General features: G+C 41.1%; 1 protein-coding gene across 2 annotated transcripts; it reads right to left on the bottom strand.

Annotated features, from left to right (window-relative positions):
• Positions 1-199: 199 nt before the first annotated feature.
• Positions 200-14,465, bottom strand: rbfox1l (RNA binding fox-1 homolog 1, like). 2 transcript variants are annotated; one of them, XM_026184286.2, is made up of 12 exons: positions 14,032-14,465; positions 9,246-9,482; positions 4,766-4,945; positions 4,607-4,660; positions 4,429-4,521; positions 4,121-4,190; positions 3,984-4,043; positions 3,743-3,878; positions 3,626-3,665; positions 3,468-3,535; positions 2,488-2,560; positions 200-2,399 (listed from the first exon to the last, which is right to left on the bottom strand). In XM_026184286.2, the coding sequence occupies exons 1-12, from the start codon at positions 14,116-14,118 to the stop codon at positions 2,355-2,357; spliced, it is 1,143 nt and encodes a 380-aa protein (XP_026040071.1). In that variant the 5' UTR covers positions 14,119-14,465; the 3' UTR covers positions 200-2,354. The 2 variants fall into 2 exon arrangements, with proteins under 2 accessions (XP_026040071.1, XP_026040070.2); XM_026184285.2 differs by lacking the exon at positions 14,032-14,465 and adding an exon at positions 10,492-10,604.
• Between the last annotated feature and the right edge of the window lie 15 nt (positions 14,466-14,480).

The following is a 14,480-nucleotide window of genomic DNA, read 5'->3' as shown; positions in this document are numbered from 1 at the left end:
CTGAAACAGCCCAGGATGTTTGTCTTTACATAGAAAAATCATCCAGATAACTAATGTACACATTTTCATTTAATACCCCACCCCTCCCAATTTTTGTGTATTTTGCTCCTATGTTGGTGTATACCTCCATCAGTCTTTGTAACTGCTTTTTTGACCCTTGAAGAACTCCCATCTCCCTCTTTCCCTCCACCTTTGTTCATTTCTTTTTCTTTTTTTTTCTTTTTTTAACTAGTTTTTTGTAGAATCTTCTCACTTTCTCTTCTTCACTCCTCCCTGCATGATGTTTCAACCTCTCTCCTCTCCCCTGACTCTCTAACCAGTATTTCTCTTTTGTCATTCTTACCCTTTTTTTTTCTTCTTATGTTGGGTATGTTTGTGACTGCCGTGTGCAACTCTCACTAGTAAGTATTGTATCCTGTCTGCAGTGCTTTTAATAGTTTGTGTTGCAGCACTTTAACAACTGAAGCTGAAGGTCTATCTGTAATGTGCCCTCCCTATCCCTCATTCCCATGGCTACATAGATCTGATAGGATAAACTGCCATTTTGTAAATATTGTGTACATATCTTTTGGAAAGACGTCTAATAAAAAAAAAAAAAAAAAGTACAGAGAGCACATACTGTCTTTTGTTTTTGCTGGAGTTGATTGAAATCTAGCAGTTCAGTGGAGCACAGAGTTGCTTGCAAACAGTTTATTATGAAGATGTTGAATGATGGCATCTGTGATAAAGCAGATCAGCTAGCAGACGAAGCACGATGGTTTAATGTTCATTCATATGGTGATAGTTTTTACTTTAACCAACACAGATTAAAAATCCTTGAGAGCAGCTGGAAAAAAGTTAGTGTGGAAGGTTAAAGATGTAGAAAGTGCAGCAGGAAAAAAAATCATTTTGTCATGCAAACAGCAAAAGGCATATAATGGCAAAGGACAGTTCAGTTTAAAAATAGCAAGAAAGCTGGCAAACGAAAAAGACTAAACGCTAAAAGAAATACTAAGAAGAAAAAAGGCAGAAGCAGAGCAGCGAAACGGTACAGAAGAAATTCACACGAGGAAACAAACGTGGAGTAAAGAAGTTGTTGCATAAAACACTTATAAGACTTAATAAGAAAAGATTAAAATGCATTGCTGATCTATCACATGAGGTGAAACTTACAAAGGAAATGAAACAAAGGCCAATAATCTGGAAGTTTAGAATGTGCAGAAAATAGAAAACAGGCCCAGGATGGTTTTCATACATGTAGAGCATGAATACTGGCACTGAGTGTTAGAAGGAGGAGGGAAAAATATGAGAATGATGCAACTAAACAGTAAGCAGTGAAATCACACAAAGAAAATAAAAGAAGGGTTTGTTTGGGTTTTTTTTTTTCTATAGCCTTGTCGATGTAATGTTGCGTTGCCACAGAAGAAAAACCAGAAACCCAGGGAGTGAGGAGAAGCAGAATAAAGAACAGAAGAGATAGAGGAGAAAAAAGTCTGATTTATTCAGAGGTAAACATCAAACAAAGCAGAATAGAGTAAAACAAAGCCAAGAAGAACTAACTGATACAAGAAAAGAAGTCATTTAGCAGTAATGAAGGAGAAAAGAGGGAGAAAATACAGGACAGTGACCCTCCGGTCATCAAAGCTCAAGCAAGGTAGCAAGGAGTGAAGCCAGAAAACAGAAACTACACTGTGTTAGTATTTATGAACAGAAAGGTAGGAAAGGACTCAAGAAACTGCAAACAAGGATTAAATGTAACGGCTGTATGAAAAGCTAAACATGTAGATTTAGAGGTAGATTGTTAGAAATAAAAATAAGTCCAGCTGATAAACATTATTTCTGTGCTTTTAGTTGCAATATCAGTGTCGCAGCCAAATCGCTCTCTTGATGTTGAAACTCACAGACATTCCCACACGCGCACACACACACACACACACACACACACACACACACACACACACACACACACACACACACACACAGTAGATAAATGCCAACAAAAATAAATCATTTAAAATTGTACAAAATGTTTTTTGCACAGTTTGACCCCTGAAAAAAAATCCCAAATTATTAAACACAAGAATCTCACAGTATTTTTTTAACTACTTATCCAAAAAAAAAAAAAAAGCAAAGCATTAAAAGGTTTCAAGCGACAGCGTCTCCTACGTATTCTCCAGCAGAGCGGATGGTAAGTGGGTCCTACAGTATTTTAACCTTCAGTCTGTTTAGTCTCCCGAAGAGAGGTTGTGATGGAGACAGGAGGTGACACCACGTGTGCCACATTTCCGAGGTTGTTTTTAAGGATTATTGTAATCTGCCCTGCAGTGTCCCAAAGTTCAACAGAGATGCCCGACGACCCCGCCCTTCACCGGGCCTCAGTAGGGGGTGAAGCGGTTGTATCCTCCTCTGTACAAACTGGCCTGTTGACAGTAGTAGGGTGAAAGGTGCAAGTTAACCACCGTGATGTATTTCTCAGATTAAGCTTTGTTTACTCTGATAGCTGCTCACCATTGTACCGACCCCATACGTTGTTGGTCCGACTGAGTGGTGATAGGCCTCTGGAGCGTAAACCCGTCCATATCTGTTTAAAAAAATAATAATATCACGACTCCAATTAAACTTTGTTTCTTATTAATTTATCTGCAAATGAAATTCTGCAAATTCTTTATGATTAATGAAAGCCAACTGAAGTCAGGCATATATGTGAATTTTTTTACATTATGTGAATATTCTGCCATGATTAATGTGAGCATCCAGCACTGTAATAAGTTATGTGATGGAAACCAATCAAAAGCACATTTGGTACTGAATAATATCTGAAGTATCTTACAAAAACAGTACTTTGGGTGTTATTATGATATTGTTATCCTTGGAAGAGCCACACATCCCTTTGAGGTTGTGTTTGGAAGGCCATCCGGCATAAAAATCTGCCAAAACAAACATGTGGATCTGCCCACTGTGACGACCCCTTGTGACTAAGGGAGCAGTTGAAAGCTTCTTCTTCTACTAGCAGTTTGTGTGCTATTGGTTAATTTAAAGCTGCTTAACAAGGCCCATAAAATCCTTGAGATAAAAACAAGAACGTAATCTCAGGTGGGATCTTTGAGCTACACAGGAACAAAAAAATGAGGTTTTTTATTTTACATACTGTGTCCACTCACAGTAAATGTTACAAGATAAATTCCTGACTGTTTGAGAAAATCCAGATCTTTACTTCCTGGCACAAGGCAGAATATTTTCAAAAGCTGTGTTTATCTTGATAAAAGTTACAAAAGCCAAGTTTGAGTTCAAAGAGTGAGCTCTGTGTAGGTAGGAAGACATTTTCATGGGAATAGCCGAAATGCTCCAAATAGGTTTTGTGTTTCTGCTCAGGTAAAAGCGGTATATACTATTAGGCACACAGCTGCTCAGTGGTACTGCTGAAGCTCAAACACAGCATCAGAATGAGCAAGAACATTCATCTTTGTGTACATTGTTTGTCTGTTTACCCATCACTGTAGGTCGCTGTGGCAGCAGATGCTGACTGAGCCACTCTGTATGCTGCAGGGTATCCACCCTGCATGGGAAAGATGAAGCAACAATAAAGCAGCAGCAACTGATTGACTGATTAAAAAAGTAAAGATATGAGTAGAGTTCAGCTGCGTACATAAACTTCTGCTCCATACAGTCCATCCTGATACACAACCCTGAAAAAAAAAGAATAAAACATTATCAAAATGAAAGTAATTGGATATAAAGCCGACACCGGTGCTCAGAGTCTTACCCAGGGTAGGTGGGGACAGCAGCAGGTGTGGTTGCAGTGGAGCGAATTGTGTTGTAGACAGCTCGACCCCGACCACGCAGCGCTGAACCGCGGTAGGCCAGCGTAGGAGTCGCTACAGGGTACGGAAAACTGGCAACTAAAATAGAGGAGAGGAAAAAAAGTAGCAGGAGGAGTGAAATGGCAGTGCTGATCATCTCTTCAGAGCAATATGTCAGCATGAAAGAGGGAAACCTTTAGTTACCTGTATAGAGCTCAGGTGCGTACATGGCCCCCATGACTGGGTTGATCTTCCAACCGGAAGCTGCAAAAACAAGGCCTCTATTAAAAACAAGCTCCAAAGATTAGTCAGGACCCAAATATTAATGAGAAGTTTCTTACTTGAGATTTCACCGTTCACGAGAGGCGCTTGGGGTTTCTTGGTAACTACTCGTGCAGTGGCATTATTAACCTGGGGATAAAATAATAAGGATAATCATGGAATCAGAAAGTTAAACCTACAACACAAAAGCTGCGTGATTTCCAGCCATGTGATCAATAAATATCACTTAGGTATAATGTCCAAGGGAAGTTACAGGGTCATAAATACATTTATAGTGAGGTGGCCATTTTTTTTCTCTCTCTGGGTAAAACAAAACTGCATGTTTGTTTTCTAGTTTTAAAAAAGAAATGGGGAAATCTCGCTTTACCTCGATCTTCCTCCCTTCCACAATTGTCCCGTTCAGCTTTTCTCTTGCTCTGTCAGCCTCGGTAGCATTCTCGAAAGTGACGAATCCAAAGCCCTGTGTGTTTGCACGGTTATATGTTTACTGATGAATGATTCCCACGTTGGTTTAAAAGCACTGATCATATTTCTGAGCTGCTCACCTTTGACCCCCTCTCATTGAAGATAATCTCTACATCGAGGATCTTGCCAAATTGCTGAAAGTGTCAGAGCAATTTTCACAGAGTGGAAATTGTTGGATTCAACATGAAAACATGGGCTCTGTGTATGTGTGAAGCTCAGAAACGAGGTGACTGTCATACCCCAAACATCTGGCGGAGGTCTGGGTCTCTAAAGCGAAAGGGGATGTTCGAGACATGGAGGCGTTTCGGTTGGGTTTTACCTGACCCCTCTTCCTCGCTACCGCTTCCTGCCCCGCCCCCCGATGACACGGACACACTGAGAGACTGGGGGTCAGAGGTCACGGGGACCAAAGAGTCCTCCTGACAGTGAGAAAGCACGAAACAGGACAAGGAGGCAGAGGAAGAGGAGGAGGCAAGCAAGTGGATAGAGGAAGAATGGACGGGAAGAACAAAAGAAGATGGAAAACAAAAGATGGAGAGGGTGTGAATGAGGTGGGACAGATGTGAAGAAAAATTGGGAGAGGGCATCAGTAGAAAAGCAAAGAAGGAAAAGAGAAAAACAAACAAACAACAAAGTAAATTCAACAAATTCAACATGTTCCAGAGAATTTCATGTTTAGGTAAAAACTCCAGTTGCGTAAGCATCACATGGCATTAAAGCTCAAAGATCACTTTCATGAGATCAAGTGAACCAAACCAAGTTCAACCAGCATTCAGCAACCAGTGAACCTTCTCAAGCAAATGTAAGGAGGCGTGGAAGGGGCTCCAGTTTAGTGAGGCGTCGTTGAATACATGCCTGTAGGAGATTAGGACAGTGACGCTAACAATAAACGCCAAATGTCTGGTATTAAAACTGCTCATTCCAGCCGTCGTGAAGAGTGAGAAGTTGTTTTAAGCTGTTTTCAGACTCTAACTCAAAGTTTCCCACAGTGGCTCTAACAACTACTTGTTTTACCTTAGTATTAAAGACATACCTGTGCTAGATTAACTTATATAAACTGCCCCATGCAGAAAAATTCAAGAACTAATGTGCCAAAACCAAAACATTCACTATCCCACAATGCACCACGATGCTAGTGTGTGTGCATGTATGTGCATATATATATATGTGTGTGTGCAGGTGTGTTGGCCAACCAGCATTGTTCAACCATTGCAAGAAAAGTGGTTAAAAATATATAGATTTGAAAGAAAATCTGCAAAAAAGGGCAACAAACTAAAACCAGTGAGCTTCAGCAGCAAGAAACAAAAGGAAGAGGAGGAGCAGGGAGCACAAAAATTAACGCGAAAAAGAAAAATTACTGGGAGATGTGCTACTCTAATGGAAATAAGATTACACTCCCAAGCCCTGAGTATTAGCAGTCTAGTACCACGAGGCAGATAAGGAGTGAAAAAGGCTTCAGTAAACAAGGCAAAGAAGGTGCACAGAAAGGGGACAGAGTTTAAAACTGAAGGGTCAGTGGGGGACGGGTGGGGTGGGGGGTCACGGTGCTGCTTTTTTGCCAAAGGTTAAAGTCGTTCGTCAGGGGGCATCATTAATAAGAAGGAGACAGACAGAGAGAGGTACAGAAACACATTCATACAGACATATAAATGCACACAGGCTACTACTGGTGTACACTACACTGGCTTGATGTGGCTTCAACTGTAGACAGCAGACCCACACACACGCACACACACACACACACACGCACATACAGGCCAGAGTGGAGGGGGGGGGGACAGAGGTACAGAGGGTTGAGTTGGGTGGTGGTGTCATTGTCACGATGCAGGATTGAGTTCTGGACCTGAGCGATATTTCAGACGGGGGAAAGGGGGGGGGAATCATCCGGTCAGCCTCACCCCGCCCCCCCCTTTTTGACCCCCTCCCTCCGTGGCGACGTCTCAACTTTCCCCGAAAATCATCACGGACCCGAGTATGTCTGGGACTCTAGTGATAAAATATATAAACGGGGCCATAAAACACCATTTATGAGAGGAGGAAGGGAGAAGCAGGACACAGAGCTGACCTGCCACACAGATCAGACGGCTCTGCGTGTGTCAGAGTAGATGTTTCCATGTCTGAAGGAGACTTCTGCACTGCAAAAACAAAACAGTCACACACATCTCTGACCACATAACTCATGTCTTCATGAATAAGAAAAAAAAATCTGCTAATCCGTTAAGAATATTTAAACCTGTTCCAAGGTGAAATCACATCTTCAAGTAACCACTTCTGCAAGGTCCCAAAAGGTTGGTTCTGTTCATCTGGATGAACCGTTTTCAGTGGGAGAAACGTTTCGTCACTCATCCAGGTGACTTCTTCAGTCTCAGCTGACTGCAGGTTTCCCCAACCTTATAAACAGTACATTTGTATAATGACTGAAACTAGCACCACTGAATAAACAGTGGGCTGTGATGTCAGTTCCTTGAGCATTAATATGCAAATTGTCATTGATCAACAACCACTGATCAAGGACGAATGATCAATGGTCATGAGTACCATTCACAGAGTTGGGGAATGGCTGCAATCACAGCCCGATGAATCAAACACTGATGCACTAAAAAAATAAAATATATTTTTTATATTTTGTCTACTAAACAATATTTTGTTTACTAAACAATCCAGTTTTTAGAAAATAGAATTTTAAGGGTAGTCAAAGGAGCTTGCAAAGAAAAGCGTCTGGACTTCTTTAAGTTGCTTGAAGACGTTTCACCTCTCATCCGAGAAGCTTCTTCAGTTCTAAGGTCAAATGGTGGAGAGTCCCAGATTTAAACCCAGTGGGAGTTTCCCCCCACAGAGGGACAAAAGGACCCCCTGATGATCCTCTAATCACATGAGCCAAGGTGTGAAAACAGGTGTGGGTCCCAATCAGCCAGAGTTTCAGGTGAGCTCATTGTGAAACCTGGCCCCACCTTATCATGCGATTTCCTGAGGTCAGATGGCCCAGGATGTGAGTGGGCGCTAAGGCTTCTGGGGAGGGAACTCAAAACTGGATTATAGATGGTGTCGTAAACCATCGCCCCTGTTCAAAGATGGTCGCTTACAGTGGACATAGATGGCTTCTAATTTTAAGGGTAATATTTATTTCAGGCTTTACATGGTTAAGATAAGTTTTTTCAAAATAAAATAATAAATACGTTTTTTTCAATTACAGACCTGGGAAGTGACAATAGGTCTCTGCAGGCAGTGTGAGTCAAAATATTACATTATTTAAAAAAGACAAACTTTCTCTCGTGTGTGTTGCTGTTTTTTTAATCAATTCAGTGAGAGTGGCATGGTAAATTTTGCTTTTAAACTGTAAAGCCTGGTTCTGCTGGCTGTCTCTTCCTGCTAAAAAGGTTTTTTCCCTCTCATATTGCAGGGTTTTTAGCTTACAGTATTAAGGCCCTTGAGGCAACTGTTATTGTAAATTTGTTATTGTAAATGAGCTTGAAATTGAATTCAAATTGCTAATTAGGAATAATGCAAGTAGCCTACAGCTTACTGGTGGTCATTATTCTGCAAGTAGGCTAACAAAAAAATCACTTTGATTTTAACCTGATGGCAGCACAAGATGGAAATTCTAGAGAGTCCCTCAAGTTCTGAACTGTGTAATTGTATAATATAGTTTATTACAATTTCCATAAGATTCCAGCAGATTAGTAGCCTGTTGTAACAACAATTCCTCATCGTTTTATCAAGTTATTTCATTCAAAATCAAGAGGAAACATCAGGCAGCTCATAAAGACTGAGGCCAGTGTGACCTGTTTGTGCATTAATGTGTTCTCTGTTATTGTAGGGTCTTTATCTTACAATATAAATGGAAATTAAAGACGCTCCCACAGTGCACCGATGCTGAAGTGGTGCAGGCCACACACAGAAAGAGATCAGCAGCAACCAGAGACCACAGGGTGTCAGTGAAATTCATCAGTGTGGTAACTGCCAGTATGAGTAAAGGACACTGCTGCCACACCACCGGCAAGATTACACTGAAACATTTGAGGTAATAAACACGAGGGTTATCTACGCAACCAGCCAGGAACAGCTGCAGAGCAATGACTTTAGATTCAACTGAGGATAAAATTATAATGCAGGTTTCTTCCGTTGATTTAATAAAAGATTAATTTGGTTTTTAAAAGAATATGTAAAGCAAATTTGATGGTAAACAGGTTGAAATAATCTTATCGCAGTAGCAGAATGAAGACACAAATTATCTATTAAAAATTCTCTTTAGTTTCAAAAACCATTTGTTGATACATTTTTAAAGATGTAATCATTGTTTATCCTGTACCAGAAATGATTTCATCAGACAAATCACAAAAGCCTGACATGGACTTTATAAACATCCTTCAGATAGCTTAAACTGTAAACTGTAAGTATCAGCACAAAGTTCGAGCGGCGATCTGGAAAGGTGATCAGTTTTATTGACACTTAAATGAGACCTGGGGGAGGGAGAAAGGAAAAGTGGGCATTTATTTTCATCAATAAATCCCTTATCAGCTGCCTCGACATTTTGCTCCACAGAGGGTGACAGGCATTTCCATACAAGGACACCGCGGTGGACATGGGGCTCTAAATATAGAAGGAAACCCTATCTGGGCCTGTTGCTCTGCAGAACATGTGAAAGTGCTACCTGTCGACTTACTGACGATCATGTTTTATTGGCCTGGAACATCAACATTTGTCACAGACCGCTCTTACCGTGTTGCCAGATGTCAGAGAGTCGCCCCCATCGTGCTGAGGGCCCTGATAGACTCTGAGCTGGGGATGTTCCTGGTACTCTGAGCTCGGATGTGCAGAGCTAAAGTCGAGAGTTGCCAGTCTGCTGGCGGATGTTGGGGGACCTTGACCTGGTGGGGGGTAAGAGGGAGGCGGGGCATAGACCTGAGGCAGGGCAGGGTCTGCGCTGCCTGGGGCAGCCTCCTGAGTGGGGGCCCCCTGAGGAAAAGAGGAAGAGGGAGACGAATGAGCCACTCATGCCAGAATATGACAGCATAGATGTAAACAAACGAAACACAAGATGTTGTTGTTGATCTTCTGTTTTTACAATAAAACAAACTGCATAAACACGCTGCAGTGACACTGTGATCTTTAATGAAGATGACAGATACACAAATACCACAATAAATGATTGTTCCACCCAATTTTACACATCAGTTTAACTGTCAGAAGGAGTAAAATGCTGTGAAATCTCTTAAATAATCTGATAATAATAACCATAGCAAAAGATGTTTTTAACAGTAATAGTAAGACAAAATACAAAGCTAAATAAGCTTACTGGTAGGTTGCAGTGTTTGGAAGAGGTCACTATAAATTACCTTAGATATTTACCTATTCTTTTTTAAATAACTGCCTTTTGTGAGTTTGTTTTTTGTGTGTGGTAATAAAGAAATAGTAAATTATCCTTGAAAAATACATCTGATGACCAGTCCTAAACACTACATTTCTTTTTGCTTATCCAAAGCAACATCCAAGTATAGATATAATTAAAAACATCTCTAATATTAAGACATTTCTCACAATTGTAATAACTGATTCATTCTTAATGCCAAACGTGGAGCTCATTGTTAAATTTAACTCTTTCTGTTTTTCCCATTACAAATGACAGATTTGGCACTTGAAAACAATATTTATGTCCAAAATGTTGACTTTATGTAGTACAATGTCATGTAAAATTATTGGAATCTCATCAGATTCAACAGCCACAGGTATGTTTTAAGTCTCATAGACTTTAGAATCTCTAATATCCATTTTAATTAAACAACTGTTTACTTAAAAACTTTTTTTTTTTTAAAAATGCGTAACAAACTACCTTTAATGAGAAAAACAAGATTAAACAGGAAAACAGGACCTCCTCCAAACCAAGTGTAAGCAGTGGTTTGGAGGAAACTCCTGCGCAGTTTCCATTCAAGTGAGGTAAAAAGCAGAGAAATAAAAGCGGTCTTACCCCCTTACTGCATTCCTCGATCTCTGATGCATTGTCTAACAACTGCCGCATTTTTAATGCCAGCTGACCACCCGCCCACCGCACCATAAGTTCTACCCATCCACCAATCATCAAATGATTGCTAGAGGAAAAGTGACCGGGGGTGGGGGGTGGCTGTGGGTGGGGGAGGTGTTCCACACCAGCTGTGGACATCTGTAACTTTCAGTCACCTTGTTGCTCCCACAAAGAGCCCAGAGGGCCCCTCTAACCTACTCATGAGCACAGAAAGCGTACGGAGCTTCCCCCCCAGGATTAAGTATTTATGAATGTGTGTGCTCCTGCTGAGGGTGCATCGTGCTAAATGTCGCCTCCGAGAATATCGGCCCTGACAGACACGGTTTTATTACCTCAGAGACATTTTCATGAACATCTACTTCTCTTTGTGTTGTGTGGAGTGGCTCAGTTGCCTTTTAAGAAACAGAGGACTTCACAAGCACAATAATGACATCAATGTTTGGGTTGGGTGCGAGTGAAGTGCTTCGCTGATTTTACTACAACATGACCACACAACAGAAAAAACAACAAAGTGAACACATTTACCCAGCTGTCAGACTACAGCATACTTATACTGCTTACACTTGAATTTCTGATGTTGAGCTTGCTTTATACTATAAACCTACCGCCGCCTCGTTTTGGACCCAGCCATGCTTCAGGAAGGCCGAGATGCATCAGTGATTCAATAGTGTTAAAGATCCCACCACATCAACATGACAGTCTGCACTCCCTGACAACGTCTGGCAGGAGATATGAGTCCACGTGTCACACACCAGGAGACTAAGAAACACAGTCTGTGCAGCCTCACCTCTTCACACTGACTGTCTACATATATGTTGTATATATGCCGCCTTCTGTACTGTTATATGTGTATTTAAACTTTCTGATTTATTGCTTTATATCTTGTGTTAGGACTTCCAGCTGACGCATTTAACACAACAGTTCTTGTATAAACAGATGAGATATCTGTGACGGGCCTTCTCAGACTTTCAGGAGACAGGGAGTTCTTACAGGAGGGAAAACTTTCCAAGGACTTCATCGCAACAGTAACACTGAGTGGCAGATTCTTACTATTGGAGCTGTTCGTACTCTAAACTTTTCCATCTTAATACTTCAGACACATGTGACATGATATGTTTCAACCACATGAAGGTTTGTGCTGATCATGAAGATAATGTATAGAGCCCGTATGTTCATTCTGATGGTGGACAGTCCTCATTTAAAGATGTACAATAATGCTGCAGCACAATGTTCAGATGAAATTATTTTGTCTTGGCTTCCGGATACGACTTCACAAATCTAAGAACATTTATTCTGGAAGACAATCCTGGAAAATCCTCACATTTGTGAGGATTCCCCCACAGTAACTGGGAATATTTCTATTAGAGCACTGATACTTTCACTTAATCACTGGATCAGAGGATAACCTGAGTTACCTTACAAGCAAAATGCCACAAGTGTGTCAGCTGCCTTCAGGATTTAAAGGAGTCACGATTAAAAAAAACTCTATCCCACGCCAGCTCATAATGGCTGGCATAGCTCTGCTGGCTGTTAAACTGGTTGTATAAGCAAGGAAATGGTTGTCAGGCAGACTCTTGTTGGCTTGGAGGATTTCATTTGACCACTCTCTGTTGGTTTGGAGGAGGATTTTTAATAAAGTGTGCACTCTCAACAAACCAGATTTGACATTCAAGCAGGCTTCACCCTGATAATTACTGAATGAGGAAAAGTTGATGGAGATGATTCATCTGCAGCTCTTACTCATTATTCAAGAGAAATATTTAAGTTTGAACCAGAGCTGAAAGATAGGTATTGAGGCGCCGTCCAACTCTGAGGCCGTTCTTAACTCTCGCACTGGAGCTGGAACATGTTTCCAAATATGTTGACACAACTTGCACCTGCACTCTGTCCTACTTATCAGAAGAAACGACGATCTAGCTGCTCCGACCCTCCTCCGAGATATAAAAGCGATGTTGAGCGAAGAAAATGCATCTGTTAGATATCACTGTCAACTCTCCCCCCACCTTACAGACTAACTAACTAACCAGCCACTGTGCCTGATTCAGCACCACAGTCTCAACACGAGACTCCTCACGGGCTTGTTTTTTATTATCATTGCCATTTGTTCCCCCTCTCTCGCTCGTCTCCTTCCTCAGCTGCTGGCTTGCGGTCAGAGGTCGACGGCTCGGAGCCAGGTGCTTGCTGGGACAGTTGCCACGGGATTTACACAAGACGAAGCTGACTGCAGATGTGGCCTTTTGGTGCTGGCCGAGTTACAAATGTTAGCAACATGTAGCTTATTAAAGTGTAACACAATATTCCTTTTTTTCATCCATCCATCTGCACATTCTGCACATCCCGGTTCCTCCTATTGAGCGACACGACAGCCTTTTTGTTTATATTGCTGATAAAAAAAAAAAGAAGAAGAAAAGATTGCTGATAATGAGGAGAGAGGAGTTTTACAAGCTGCCAAATGTTGTGTTAAAACAGATGCTCCACATCAGTCATAAAGGAATTTCCCCAGCACTTGGAAATATGACACTTTTAAAAAGGGAACAATTGCTGGATTGAAGTGAAGGATTCGAGCATTTCGGTACGCTGTATACTGTGTATATTGTTGCACTGACAATAAAGTTCTTGAATCTTGGAAGATCTAGCTGGGGCTTCAGACTATTTACTTCAGTGCCAGTCACCTTCAAATAACAATTCTCTCTGCATCTGTTTTCCATAAACAGCTCTCTGAATCTTATGAAATAAGTCAAGGTTACCCCGGAGGAGCCTAATATTCAACATTTAAATGCACAACAGGCTGGTTTCACACATTTATCTTAAGCACAGCTCACTACAGGACACAAGACAGGTGACAGACCCTCTTCCTGTGATTATCTGCTCAGGAGAGGAGGGCTAAAAATACAGCTGGTGTGAAGCACAGAGACAAGGTAGAGAGATACTAAATGAGCTGTGGCATTAGTGGCATGTCAGGGACACTTGCTGGTGGACTAAAGATAACCACTAATATGTCCTTACTAGTGAATAAATAAGACATTTCACAACTAGCACACTTCACACAGATCCTGTTGCATATTAAGCAATGCATCGATAGACTGAATTAGATTAAACTGTGACTTAGGGCCTTTTGGCTTCTTCTGCTCACTGGAAAATGTTTTAAGTTTTACAAAATACAGGGATTTTGTCTGGTAATAGGAATAAGATCTTTTTAGTTTAATCATCAAGCAAAATCATACAAAGGTGCTGATTTAAATGTCCAATTATTTGATTATATTTCTTAATGTGAGTATTTGGGTGAATAAAAGAATAAATAACAACCAGAGCTCTAGAAATGCAAAATAACTGACATTGAGATTAAGAATTGTAATAATAAATAATATTATTTTGTTGCATAAAGTTATAGTTCCCCAGTAGATGATTTCAGGGATGTTCCCTAGGGGGGAAAATCTCAGTATTTATGTGATAATGTCTGGCCACAGTGTAAATCAAGAAGTTTACCTGAACTATGCTGGGGTAGCATGTGGTTGCCTGTGGGTAGACGGGGAGTCCATAAGGCTGGAGGATCACAGTGGGTGAGGAGAGCATAGCCCAAAAACGACACACGAGGAGATGAGGAACGGAGGAAAATGGGAGGAAAAGGAGAGCAGGGGGAAAGGAAGGGTTGATGTACACACAGAAGAGCAGGCGATCAGGCTGGAATTTTTTTTTAAAAAGGGAGGAAAAATCCCAAATGAAGGAAACAGAAACTCCAAGAAAGTGAGGGAGGTGGGAAAAAAAGACCACGCTTAAGACTTTTGCTTCACCTCGAAAATGAAGTCAAGCAAGAAAACACAAGGGAAACCCCCAAAACACCCGGAAAAGATGGGATTTAGAGCAGTGAAAGAGAAAGCCAGTGAGCTTCTGTGTGTCCATCAGTTGATCATGCAGCCTGACAGACAGAAACACAT

This window comes from Astatotilapia calliptera, chromosome 11, assembly GCF_964374335.1.
Source record: "Astatotilapia calliptera chromosome 11, fAstCal68.1, whole genome shotgun sequence".
NCBI classification, from domain to species: domain Eukaryota; kingdom Metazoa; phylum Chordata; class Actinopteri; order Cichliformes; family Cichlidae; genus Astatotilapia; species Astatotilapia calliptera.
The sequence above is the reverse complement of the archived record's forward strand: the minus strand, read 5'-3'. Positions and strand labels throughout refer to the sequence as shown.